The following is a 12,923-nucleotide window of genomic DNA, read 5'->3' as shown; positions in this document are numbered from 1 at the left end:
ATTTTTGTCACCATGGTGACCTGTGACCTCTGCCACCAGCCCCACAGCCGCAGGGGGTCGCAGGGTCCTGGGAACAGGCATTCTGGGGGCTCAGCACGGAGCAATGGGAAGGGCGCGAGCGGGCAGATTCCCAGCCAGAGGAACGGCCCCGAGAGCCTGGCGGGAGGCTCCGGAGGAACATGCTGGGCTCCTGCACTCGCAGGCAGGGAGGCTCACCCCGCCCTGTGCAGGGGAAAGCAGGAATCCTGTGTTTTTGTACTGTGACTTCATCGGGCGGCGGATGCCTGCTGGAAAGCAGACACGGGGAGAGCCTGGGACTCATCAGGGCTGCCCCCGCTGAACGCCCCGCGTTGCTTTGCTGGGGGTCAGAGACAGGGCTCCCGTCTGACACCGGCCTCGGTCAGCCTCCTGGTCAGACCTGCCGTCCGGGTCAGCCGCTGTCCTGGGCTTGCCCGGGAGGCAAGCAGCCCCCAAGCCCGTCACCCCAGCCTGGTGCCCCCCACCGCCCATCACTGCTCAGACCTTCCAGAATGTGTCTCTTCCTGGGGGTTCAATTTTCCTCTTGGTCCCACACATGCCATGGGAGGCCCCAGGAAGTTCGCCCCTAATCAGGGAGGCCTCTGAGAGACCTGGGGCCAGAGGAGACACCGGCCAGGCCAAGTTCAGGCCGCCCAGGGCAGCTGTGAAGGAGGGGTTCGCTGCGGGGGCAGGACCGCGTGTCCGAGGTCTGGGCTCCTGCTCTCTGCACCCCACACCCGGGGTGCCCAGCCAGCTGGCCGCTCTGGCCTGGGACCCACACCAAGCTCAGCGGCCTCCCAGGGGGTCTCTGTGTGCCTGGTGGGTTCAGGTCAGGGTGGGGACCGCGTGGGACGCTCTTCCTACGGCCTGCGGCCCCTGCCTCCACCTGGCTCTCCCATGAGGCCCTCGCTCGCGGACGGGGAGACCCCAGCGGCGCTGAGCACTTTGGGAGGGCTCCCCAAACCCACTGCCGCTGCTCGGACCCTCACAGGCCGGGCCCCCGTCCGGTGGGGCCTGCCCTCGGGGCGTGCGCGGGAGCAGCCATGGCCTCGCCGTGGGCCCCTCTGCCTGGTTTCCCTTCAGACGCGTCGCGGTGTTTTATCTGTCGGAGCTCGGTGTCCGGCTGGTCTGGGTGGCTTCAGACCCGCCAAGTGGGGAGTTCTTGGGACAGGAGGTTGGACGAAGCCTCGCCCTCGCTGTCCTCATCCTGTCAGTGAGCGGCGCGACCCGGCGAGACAGGGCTTTGCCCCCCGGGGACCATGCCTGGGAAGGAGGGGCACTGGGGGCCGGAGGCTGGGCAGGCAGCTCGGGGAGGGTCGTGGGTCTCCCCGCAGGCCACACCACGGTTTGGACCCGATGGGGAAGGTCGGGAGCCGCATCAGCCTGGACCCTGGGTCCCCGTGGGGCGTTTCCCCTGCTGTGTGCGTCTGGGCCTCAGTGTCCCTGTGTGTCGCGCAGGTGATAGCTTTCCTCGGGGGTTTCCAGGAGAGGAAGGTGAATGGACACCAGTTCAGGACCCTGGAAGCCCGGGCGGGGCCTGGACGGGCAGAGGATGGGCTTCCGACGGGCAGATCCACCCCCACTCCGGGCTCAGGCTGCCCAAAGCGGGGGCCAGGAGGGTCTGCGGGGGACGGGTCGCGGCTCTTCCCTCTGGAGTTACCCAACCTGAGCGGGATGTTGCGTGCTGGGACATAGCGGCTGTGTGCACCCCCCACCCCACCTCCCGCTGCACCCACGGGCTCTCCCTGCGGGGCAGGCAGGCAGAGTGGGGACAGCTGACACCGGCCTGCTAGGGCAGAGGTTCCCTCCCCACCCCCATCTCTGGCCAGCCCCACCGGGCAGGCAAGGTGGAGAGTCGGGGCTCACATCTGCTAGAAGGGAGCCGTGACACCAGGGAGGCTGCTGTCAGTGAACTGGGCCTCCCTCGGTTGTCCTGTTTTTCACTCAGTGAGGATTTATTGAACACCTACTGTGTGCCTGGCACTGTTCTAAGCACTCGGTTATACAAGAGAATGTCGCCTTGAGGCAGAAACGCAGAGGATGTGAGCAAGCCCTAACAGAATCCAGGGAAGGAATCCCCAGCAGAGGGAATGGTCTGTGCAAAGGCCCTGAGGTAGGGGTAGCTGAGTAGTCTGCATGAGGGAGGGTATGGGAGACGAGGACAGAGAAGGGGCAGGCCAGGCACAGAGGACCCCGTGAGCAGGCTCAGGAAATATGTCTTAGAAGGACCAGCTTTCCCCTCTGGTTCCCGAGAAAGCCAAGTGCATGGGTTTACCTTGGCTGGGGTGTTACAATGTTGGCCTGCTACCCGGCTGAGGGCAGAAGCTGGGAATTCAGAGACAGACCCTGCCCCTGGCTCTGCCCCGTGCTCCCTCCCCCTCTTGGAGGATAGGGAAGACAGGCAGACAGGCTCACTGTGTCACAGGGGTGTGGCGCACCCAGGGAGACTGGCCTTGGCCCGCGACCTCGAGGGGGCTTTCTCCTCCTTGTGTTCCTGTAAGGAAGCTATGACGACTGGGTGACAGCCAGGAGCCCAGTCAGGCCCCGTTGGGGACGTGGTCTTCTCGGCCTCAGCGATACTCAGTGGTCCCTGTGCACGCTTTGTGCTCACTCCCCACCCCCATGTACAGGTGTGGACACGGAGGCTGAGGGCAGCGTGGTGTCCAGACCCCTTGCTCTAGCCCCGTGTTCTGCCCTTTACAGAGGAGGGCAGGACCCCGGCTCTGCACTCCCAGACCCCTGCCCGCCAGCAGCCCCAGGAGCCTTCTGCTCTGGTGCTTCTGAGGCTAGGCCCTGTCCTCCTGGGGATGCAGCGGGGGCTCAGAAAATTGGGGGCCCCCAGCCTCCCGCAGGCCTCAGGAACCCCTGCCTGCTTGCTTGTCCGCTCCAGGAGAGGGGTCTGGGGTGGGGCTGTGTCCATCCTAGGACAGCAGACCCCGGAGCAGGGTCCCAGCACCCTAAAGCCCCACAGAGAGAGTGCCTCCTGGGGCCAGATGGCCTGGGTTCGAGTCTGGGTTTCCTCCTATGCCTGCCTCGCAGGCTTGTTGCCGGGTGAGCTGAGCTGAATCGCAGGAGGCTTTGGCACAGGCCCAGCACACAGTCAGGGCTTTATCACCGGGGCTTCCTGACCTACCGTCGGTGCCCACCCCTCCCTGTGCAAAGGGCCCGATGCGGGTGACCTGCTCAGCTTCCTACTTTCCCACGGCCTTTGCAAGGGTCAGTAGAGGTACCAGTAGGTCAGACCCTACATGATCAAAGCAGGACCTTATTATTTCTGGCCGCTTTGCAGACTGGAGGCGGGCAGAAGAAGGTTCTAGAACCCCAGGGCTGGGAGCTCTGGGCTGTGGCCAGTTCTCAGCCAAGCTGGGCGGGCTGGGAACCACAGGCAGACAGGGACAGTGATGGATGAGGTGGCTTGTTCCGGCACATTCCATGTTCTTTCCCACCGGCTCCGCCCGGCCTTGGAGAGCTGCTTCCTCTGTGGACAGATTAGGGACAGTCCGCTGGAGGCTGGCTACGCCGTCTGGGAAAGAAGCAGGGTCTCCCACGGGCCTGTGGCATGTGGGCCGAGGGCTGGGAGCGTTCTCAAGGGGAGGAGGCAAGGCTGGGGGTAGGGACCCCTTTGGCTCCCTGCTCACTGGGACGCCCTAGACGTGACTTGCCTCTTGCCCACCCAGACGCGCACCAGCACCAGCCGCCCAGCGCTCACAGGCCTCCAGCCCTCTGGGAGGCCGGGTGGAGACTGCCACAGAGAAGGCCCCCTCGGGGCGACGGATGGGGTGGGCAGGGTACCTGCAAGCCTCAGGGCTGTGGGCTGGGGGAGAGATGCCTGGCTCCCGGCTGGCTCCCCATTCCACTGTGTGAGCCCAGCAGGTCACGGGCCGCTCTGAGCCTCGGTCTTCCCCCTCGAGAGAGCAGAGGAGCGCCATCAGCCTCCGAGGGCTGTGGGAGGGTCACACAAGCCGGTGGGCTGGGCCCTTCCCATAAGGAATGTTCTTTTCCATGTACGTTGGAGCTCCCTGGCTACGGGCCCCTCACTTCACGTCTGCCTACCTCAGAGCCAAGACTGTGGGGTGGGGGCCCGGCACTCCCCTGGCTGTCCCCACCCCCCAGGCTGCTGCTCTGGCTGAGACCCTGCTCAGGCTCCAGGATGGCTGGTGGGGACCCCCGGCATCAGGTGACGGGGCTCAGCGTCCCCGCTGCAGAATCTGGGCTTCCCTCCAATCACGGGACTGGCCCCTCACTTGGCTAAGGCAGCCTTGTGCACTCACGCAGCTGGGCCTGGCGGGTGGCTTGGAAAGAACCATGATGCCTTTGCCTTTGCTGCCAAGGGACCCGAGGTGCTGGGCAAGGGGACGGGGACGCTGGGCACAGGGCACGTGAGCGTGGTAACCAGTCTGCCTGTGGATTCCTAATAAAAACCCGTCACTTCACGCTTCCTGGTCTGAGGGGTAGACAAGCTCCCTCGTGCGGAGCCCCACGGGGGGCAGTTGATACCCTTATTATTATATATTAACATTGTAAGGCTTGACCTGATCTGCCTAAACAGAGCTCCCTAAAGGCACTTTGTCTGGGGAACCCCAGCTTCTACCAGATACTGTGTGCAGAGCATGGCGGGGAGGCCCTGGGCAGAGGCACTGAGGGGACCTGAGGGGGGGGACAGCATCCCAGGGCCCACCCAGGGTCTCCAGGCGGGGTCTGGCCTTGTAGGGAGCAGAGCCAACCCTCGCTCACAGCCTCGGCAGGAAGCAGGACCGTCCCCCTCGCCAGCTCCTGGCACTCAGCCTCTGACGAGGGACCCTTCTCCTGCACCCACACACCCTGAGCCCAGCCAGCCTCTGCTCCTGCTCGCTCTGGGCACAGGATCCTACCCAGACGGCCCCATGCTGGCCACCTGCCCGTGTGACCTCCGGGGAGTCTGAGCCTCGCGGGGGTCCCGGGAGCCAGCGGTGGAGAAACCAGGCCTCCCTGTCCGACAGCGCATTACTGTTTGCTTCCAGGCTGCAGGGGCTGTGGGCCAGTCAGGCTGTGCGGGCTGGTGGGCCTGGGGCTTTGGGGATGGGGAGGAGTTGACAGGTAGTGAAGGTGACCGTAGCCCATGCCGCCTGTGGTGTGACCCTGGCGGGCGCCAGGTCTCTGCTAAGTGTGTTTCTCCCTCCGGCTCCTTGGGTGCATCCCACACACCGGGGAGCGGGGCCGTGCGCCGGCTTCGGGCGAGAAGTAAGTCGCTGGGCTCGCAGAGGCAGTTACTCATCCTGGGGCCCAGCACCCAGCTCCCTTCGGTCCGCGCCGAGTGGACCCACCTGCTGTCCCTGCCTGGCCAGCCTCTCCGCTCCCACCAGCCCCCTGCAGCCCCGAAGCAGGGAGATGCCCTCAGAGCCCCCGTCCGCCCCGCGTCCTGCTCCTGCATCGATGTGCACACAGCCCAGCCTTCTGGACGCCCGGCCCCACGTGCCCCTGCAGCAGCGAGATCAGGAGGCAGGGGCACCCCAGAGAGGGCCGACGTCCCCGAGGGCGAGGGGCGCCTCAGCAGAGGACATGAGGCCAGAGCCGAACCGCCAAGAGGGAAGCAGCGTTCCAGGCGCCGTGGAAGCTGCTGGCGGGTGTGGGCAGGGGCGTGGACATGCGGGCCAAAGCTCGCTCTAGCTGCTGTGCAAGCCTTCGGGGCTCCCTCCTGCCCACACAGCGGGTCCGCCTGTGCCTGCCCGGCCCCCGCTGACCCTCCGTCCCGGGGCCCCTGCCCACGTACTTCTCGCCAAGACTCCCAAGCCCTCTGAGCCTTCCTGCCGCAGGAACGCTGTTTCTCACCGTCACCAGGTCACCTCTGCCCTCCCCGGACGGCCTTCGTCATTCCCGGGGCGGGGGGGTCTGCACTGAGGGCAGCCTCCAGAGCAGGGGCTGGGCACCCAGTCCTTCCGGAAATCTCTGCCAAGTTTCCTTGAGCGCATGCCCAGGCTGCTGCCCCTCCACAGAAAAGACTCCGGGAGGTGCAGCCAGGGAGCCGCAGAGCCACGACCCAAGACACAAGGGACTCAGGAGGTCCCACAGGGTGACCCTGGGACGTGAGGCCGCCACCCCCACTCCACCCTGCAGCCTCGGTCTGCACCCCACCCAGGGCCGCCTCTGGGAGAACAGGGTGCCCTGAGGCCACACGGCTCACAGACCCACGGGCCCCCATGGAGGCGCGCCCGCCCCCGCTGAGTGACCACGGCAGACACGGCGCTGCTCGGTGCCTGGGACCCAGGGCTGGCGACGGAACCCCCGCCCCCAGCGCCTCTGCCAGAACCGGGAGCTGGGACGGTGGGGGGGCCGGGAGCGGGCGTGTCTGCTCAGGGAACCAGCAGCCTCGCCTTCCCTTTCTGCCAAAGGAGGTCGGGGGCGCCAGTGGGCACGGCCGGTTCCCTCCTTGGGGCTCAGCGGGCGGCCCTTGGCAGAGTGTGCCCACCAACCGGATTCTCCGAGGGCCCTGCAGTGTTGGCCTTGGCGCCCGCGGTCCCCCCACCGGCTGTGGAAGGGGCGGGCGGTGGGCCTGCTGGTTTCCTCCGCCCTCTCCACACGGTTCGTCCTCAGCGGCCGGGCTGGGACGAAGCCCCCAGCGGGGAAGGGCCGGCCACGTGTCTGAAACACGCACACCCAGGTTGGCCCGGGGGACTGGCTGTCCCGGGATGCCCGGTCCTTCCCAGGGCTGGCTGGGCCACGTCTGCTCCCTGCAAAGGTGGCCCAGGGCTCACAGGGGCCGGCCACGTTTGCCTTCTTTGGTTGTCACCAGGGGCTGGCGGCCGGCCGTGCCTCCAGGCCCGGCGTTGACGGGCGCCCACAGCTGCGGTGCACGTGTGCCCAGCCATCAGCTCCCTGACAGGCCGCAGGGGGCAGGGCGCCTGGCAGGAGGGAGGGCCGTGGCTGCAGCTGAGGACAGCAGGTGCGGCGTGGCCCGGGGGGCTGCTAATGACCGGCTGCTTCCCTGCCCCGGGGGGGCCTCGCAGGGAGGGGCGTCCTCACGGCCAGCCCTCGGGCCCGCAGCGCAGAGGGCTGTCAGAGCCCACCGGGCGGGTGGACAAGGGGCATCTCCGCTCTGTACAGTGGGGGGGGAGGCAGTAATGCCATCTGTCGCCATGATTCATCTCCAGCCACAGAGGCTCGCCGCCCCGTTTGCACATGTGCGTCCTGGGCCTGCGGGGCCCCCGGGAGAGAACGGGGAGACGCGGAGGGCAGGCGAGGTGTAGTCACACAGGGACAGCCTACAGGTGGGCCGCCCGGGCCCCTGGCAACACCCCCCGGTGTTAGCAGGGTGAACTCGGGGCCGCACCTGGGGCAGCACGGGCTGTCCTTCCGTAGCGGGCAGAGGACGCCCACCCTGATGGCCTCGAGCCGCTGGGCCACCCCGCGTTCCCTGCAAGCCTGCTGTGGTATTTGGCCCTGCCCGGGCGCTGGCTGCCCCGAGTCAAGACAGAGAGTGAGGCCCAGGGCCTGCCGTCCTCCAGCTGCGGCCATGGCTGGCTACGGGCTCAGGCTTTGTACAGTTGGTCAGCTTCCCCCGGAGGCCCTGCTTTGTGGGGGCCTGGGGCTCGGAGCCCCCCAGGCCCTGGTACGTCGCGGCTCCACAGCCACCGTGGACCACATGGGAATGTTGACAACGTGGGAGGCACGTGCCCCACCGTGGGCCACAAACCGAGTGACCAAGCCTGGAACAATGTGGAATTGACAGTGTCTGTCGCCTGGTCAGGCCCAGGAATCACCCAGGCTGCCAAGGGCTCATATAAGGGTTTGCCACGGCAGAGGCCCTGCCCCCCAGGCCTTCCTGGGAAGGGCCCCCCCACCGCGCCAAGACGTGATGCCTGAGAGCTGGCAGGGCCCTGGGAGCCATGGTTCCTCCGGAGGGGGACCACCTGCAGCCCCACACCAGGGAGCGTGTTAGGGACACAGGTGCTCCGGCCTCCCCCAGACCTCAGGCCCTCCGGGGCGTGTGGACAGAGGCTGTGTCTGGTAGCCGCTGCCGGGGATGGGGGCCACCTGCCCCCTGATCTGCAGGGGAGTCCACACCAGCCCCCCCAGAAACAGCCCCCGAAGGACCCCAGTCCCGTTCCGACGGCCCGGATTCTCCCGGCTCCACCCTCCAGCCCACCTGAAACGGCCGCCCTCGCCCGCCCTCTGAGCCCAGTGGGTGGGAAGCCAGCCCCGGGGAGCACAGCTGAGGCTTATCTGCTGCCCACTGGGGCCTGGGATGGGGCCCGGCTGCACGCAGAGCCAGACGTCCCCCGGGGAACCAGCAGTGCCAGTCCTCACCCGGCGTGGGTGCCTCGTGTCCTGTCAGCCCGCTTCACCCTGCCTCTCTTTGTCCCCCCCACGGCCCCCGCAGTGGACAGGAAGGACGAGACAGGAAGGATGCCTGACTCGCCGGCCGAGGTGAAGACGCAGCCTCGCTCCACACCCCCCAGCATGCTGCCCCCACCGCCTGCCGCGGCCCAGGGGCCCACCCGGCTCCCCTCCTTCCCACCACACACAAGTGAGTGACCAGGGCTGGGGCACCGGGTGGGCTGAGCTGAACCCCTGGAGCTGCGTGAGGCTCGTCCGGCGGGTGACGGGGGCACCGCCACCCCAAGCCCATAAACGCCCACCGCTGGACCCTTGAAAGGGACGGTCCCAACCGGAGCCTGGAGGTTCACATCCTGGCTCTCCTGCTTTGTGGCTGTTTGGCCTGGGGCAAGCGACTAGAGCTCTCTGGACCTGGAGTCCTCGGCCACGATGCAGCGCTGGCCCCTGTCCCTGCCTCACGGAACCCCTGTGAGGACAAGTGAGTTAAGGCAAGTTCTCACCCGGGGAGTGTTGGAGGCCAGAGAGGGACAGGGAGATCCCTACTAGCGCACAGCAGCTTTCTCGAGGGCCGGGGTCCGTCAGAGGGGCTCTGCAGCTGCCGTGGGGGTGGGGGTTGCTCAGGACCTGGGGTCAGCCGGAGCCTGTGCTGCCAGGGACATCGGGGAGGCCAGCATCTCTCTGGCCCAGGACTGATCTGGGCTCAGCCTCGGGGCACACACGGCGTCACGGGGAAGCCTTCCACAGTCCACAGACACCACTGCGGACCTGTTCCTTCGAGCCAGAAAATTCAGTGACTCCATGACTTTGGGGTCCTGAGTGTTTGGGAAGGAGACGTTAGCCTTGGCCCGATGGGGGAATTGGCCGATGGGGGTATGGTATCCCGTGCCCCCCAAGATTAGAGGCTTAGCAGTGCGTCCTAACCATTTCTGGTGGGCAGTGGAGAGAGTCCACATGGCATCTTTGCCCCCCACGTCCCGAGGCCAGGAAGCCCCACACCTGGGAATGCTTCCCCACGTTTGAAATCCAAGCAAAGCTCATCTCTGGGAAGGGAGCCTCGAGTGCCTCAGCATGATGGTGGATATGGCTTCCTCGGACACTCCTCTGTCAGCCCAGAGCCCAGGCCACATGGCAGGGCCCAGCTCCTGCCTCCCCTGTCATCCGAGGGCAGGCAGCCAGGGTCCCTGGGGGCTTGGCCGGACCCAGCCTACATCTGGAGAAAGGTGCTGCTTTCAGTGGTCAGGTAGCCCAAGTTCAAGGCCAGGCTTGGCCCCTTGTCTGTAGGACGCTGGCTTTAACCGTCACTAGGAGCTCCCAAGACACAAGGCCATGGGCCCTCCACCTAAAATGACGAACCCATCCTCCAGTGTCCGGTTCCCGGCAGAGAAGGCAGCAGGCTGTCTGCCGGCATGACCGAGGGCTGGGAGCCGGTTGCCCAAGTATGAAAGGCACGTCGCCCTCGGCCTACTTTCCTTCTTGGTTCAGGACCCATGTTCCCAAAAGCACTGGTCTGGGAACCAGATGTTCCAGATTGGGGGCAGGGGTGGGTCCCATGTGTAGCTCAGGGTCCCTCCCGGCCATTCTGTCCCCCGCACACCCCAGGACACCATGGGATCACATTTCTGGCTCCATCTGGAGCATGGAGGTCACGAGAGGCTGGTGGCTAGCACTTGGATGTCTCCGGCCTGCTGGGGTGTGCTTCTGGGCCCCTGGCCACCTCCAAGGGGCCTCGGTGTTGTGCCCTCACCCGTGGAACTCCCTGAAAGCCCTGGTTAACTGCACCGTGGCCCTGGCTGCTGGGGGCGGGGGCCTGGGAGCCATGCTGGCCAGACTGACCTTGAGCCATAGCCTGAGGGCTGTGGTTTCCCTTGACTGATGACCGTCTGGGCACAAACTCATCCTGGAGTGGAAGCTGCGGTATGTCTGTGGCAGTGGTCAGGATGGCTGAGATGGCTCAGGATACCCTCAGAGGCCCGTCCTTTCTTGATTACCGCCTGTGACAGGGGGCTCTGTGCCTGTCTGCAGTGTTCCAGCCCATCTTGCCGCGCCTCGTGCCAAATAACTCCAGCTGGGACAGATCATATCTCTGCCTGCTGGTGTTTCCCCCTGCACAGTGGCTCGGTCCTGGGCCTTGTTTTCGAACTGGCTTGTCTGCCAACAGACCTCATGCCCTATCAGCTTGGGCTTCGGGTCCCTTGAGGACGGTCCAAGCAGGGTCACTGGGCACCTTCCAGGAAGAGAGCTTTTCAGGATCCTAGCGTCCCACCCATGCTGTTGGAGATGACACAGTGCTGGCGAGCTCTGAAGATCCCACAAGAAATGGCCCTAAGACCCCCCAGTACACCCCCATTATTTCACGGTGGAGGAAGTGAGCCCCAGAGAAGGGACTGGACTGACAGAGTCCCAGCCCCAGAGCTGCAGGGAGAGGCAGAGGCGAGGGGCGGGCCGCGGGCGCCCTCGGAGGTGGCCTTGCCCACCCCCGCGAACCTCCCCGGCCTGCTCTTTCCTGACAGCGTGTTTTTCTTATTTTGCTTACAGATCGAGAGGACGGGCCCCCGATGTCCTTGCCCCCCGGCCGTTTTCATGGCTGCTTAAAATGGTCTATGGTCTGTCTCTGTAAGTAAAATAACAAAAACTGTGGCCCCTGGGAGGTGCTGGTCCAGCATGCTCTGCTCTGGGAAGGCCGCGGCAGTGCCCCCACAGCCTGCACCCGTTATCGCTGTGTCTGCTGTGTTCGTGAGCCCTGCCTCCCTTAGACAGGAGGGGGTTAGGGGCAGGCCCAGGAGGGCAGAGCGTAGCGCCCCGAGTCAGACCCGCGTCCACAGCCCTGCACTCACGGGCTGTGTGGCAGGTGGGGGGCCTCTCTGGGCTCCCTTTCCTCCAGCCACAGGACAGGGAGAATAAGGCAGGCTCAGATCCTGTGGGATCTGTGAGATCCTGTCAACAGCAAGTTGGTCGCTCAGCCCCAGCGCCCACAACCCCTCCTCCCCGCCCCGCCAGCTGGTGCGGCACCTGCTTCTCCACCTGTGAAACGGTGGTCAGCCCAGCACCCAGTGCCACCGGCAATTACAAGGAGCCGTGAGATGCGGCTGGTCTCACATGGGGTCTGGGACACGCTGGGCGCTTGGTGGCCAGTGGATGTTTCTGCCGTTGTCGTGGGACCCTGCTGATGCCTGTGGCAGGAAACACTTAAGGGCCATGCTCAGGTCAGGCCCAACTCTAGGTCAGGGGGCTGCTTGGCCCGGGGCGGCCCCGTGGAGCCCCGGGCTGTGATCAGGAGTGACATAACGGTCCTGCACTGTTTACCTCCCAGGAGGCCATCGTCCTGCTGTCATCGTTGTGTGCTGGGTCCAGCCTCGGGGCCCAGTGTGTCCCAGGAGCCGCTGTGCTGACGGGAGAGGGGCTGGCAGGAGGGGCTGCTTGTGGGTTCCATGTCCCAGCGCGACCCCCGCCCAGGCCCCAGGGCCAGGGGAGCCACAGGGGTGCTCGCGTGTGCCCCCAAACCCCAGCCGGGGACACGTGTGCGGTCTAACTTAGTAACACACCTGTTGTGGGAATGAAAGCGCTTGTGGCCGGGGGTTATTTTCGGCGTCTCTTTAGCAAGTTGCTGAGACTGCCCAGGAGCCCGCGGGAGGGAACACAGGCGCCGAGGGCAAGCAGGCCACCGGGAGGACCCAGGCGCCGAGGGCAAGCTGGTAAGAGAGCTGCAGGGGGGTCAGGGCCAGGCCGGGCCGTGTGGGGGCCCAGGAGGTAGAGAAAGCCGCTGGTCTCAGAGGCCTCGGGAAGTTCCAGACCCCAGGTGATGGCCCAGCTCTGCTGCAAGGAATCGGGTCCTTGTGGCGTGAGCTCCCTGGGCCAGCAGAGCCCTCTCCTGGCCGGGGCGTGGGGACGGCCGGCGGCTGTCATCACTCTCGACCAGGGTATCAGCTGCAGCCATCAGGGAGAGAGAAAACGGGCCCAGCAGTGGGGTCCCCTGCTCTTCCGGAAGGTCCTCCGGACAGCACCTCGGAGAAGGTGAGGGCGGGGATGCTTCCTGCCTGTGTCCGGCGTTCACTGCCCATCGCAGAAGCGAGGGGCCCAGGGGGGCTGGTGTGTCCCCTCGAGGCCCGGAAGGTGCCCCTGAGGCCGTTCAGACCAGGGGGCGAACGGGCTTCGACTGTGGGTGTCTCCTGGGGAGGGGACGGCTGACGCCAGCACGCAGGCCCCATATGGGGACAGGAGGGGGTGCACGCCGACCGGGCAGTGCCTTCCAAACTCCTGCTGAGCGGCGGCCCGTTACTGACGAGGGGCCCCCCACACGGGAGCCGTCAGGGCCAAGCCTTCCCGCTCCTCCCGGCGGTAGGACAGCCGAGGCCACAACCCAGGAACCGTGGAGGGGAAGGGGACTGACCCCCGTCCTCCGGGTCAGGCCAGGTCAGGCCAAGGGCCACTTGCAAATGAAGAAATGGAGTCCAGGCCCCCACTGGCACCTCCCCGGCAGAGGTGAGGCCGCGGGCAGGATGCCCCCTCCCAGCCACGAGGGCAAGGCCCAGTGTGTCTGCCGCTGAGGGCCTATGGTGTGCGGGGGTCAACCCGCCGGGGGCAGGCGTTCTGGG

General features: G+C 66.1%; 1 protein-coding gene across 7 annotated transcripts in view; it reads left to right on the top strand.

Moving 5' to 3' along the window:
• The window catches only part of CBFA2T3 (CBFA2/RUNX1 partner transcriptional co-repressor 3), a 79,973-nt gene that overhangs the window by 47,121 nt on the left and 19,929 nt on the right, over positions 1 to 12,923 (top strand). For 3 of the 7 annotated variants that reach the window (XM_004753806.3, XM_045076451.1, XM_045076453.1), the window contains exons 2-3: positions 8,375 to 8,521; positions 10,867 to 10,944. The exons of 2 other annotated variants lie outside the window; for them this stretch is intronic. In XM_004753806.3, coding sequence (XP_004753863.1) covers positions 8,375 to 8,521; positions 10,867 to 10,944 — 225 coding nt within the window. 2 more of the 7 variants (XM_045076447.1, XM_045076448.1) reach the window with 2 other exon arrangements.

The sequence above is a fragment of the Mustela putorius genome, unplaced genomic scaffold (assembly GCF_011764305.1).
Source record: "Mustela putorius furo isolate JIRA1106 unplaced genomic scaffold, ASM1176430v1.1 tig00000174_pilon_pilon_pilon, whole genome shotgun sequence".
NCBI classification, from domain to species: domain Eukaryota; kingdom Metazoa; phylum Chordata; class Mammalia; order Carnivora; family Mustelidae; genus Mustela; species Mustela putorius.
Note: the sequence above shows the minus strand (reverse complement) of the source record. Positions and strands in the feature narration are given on the sequence as shown.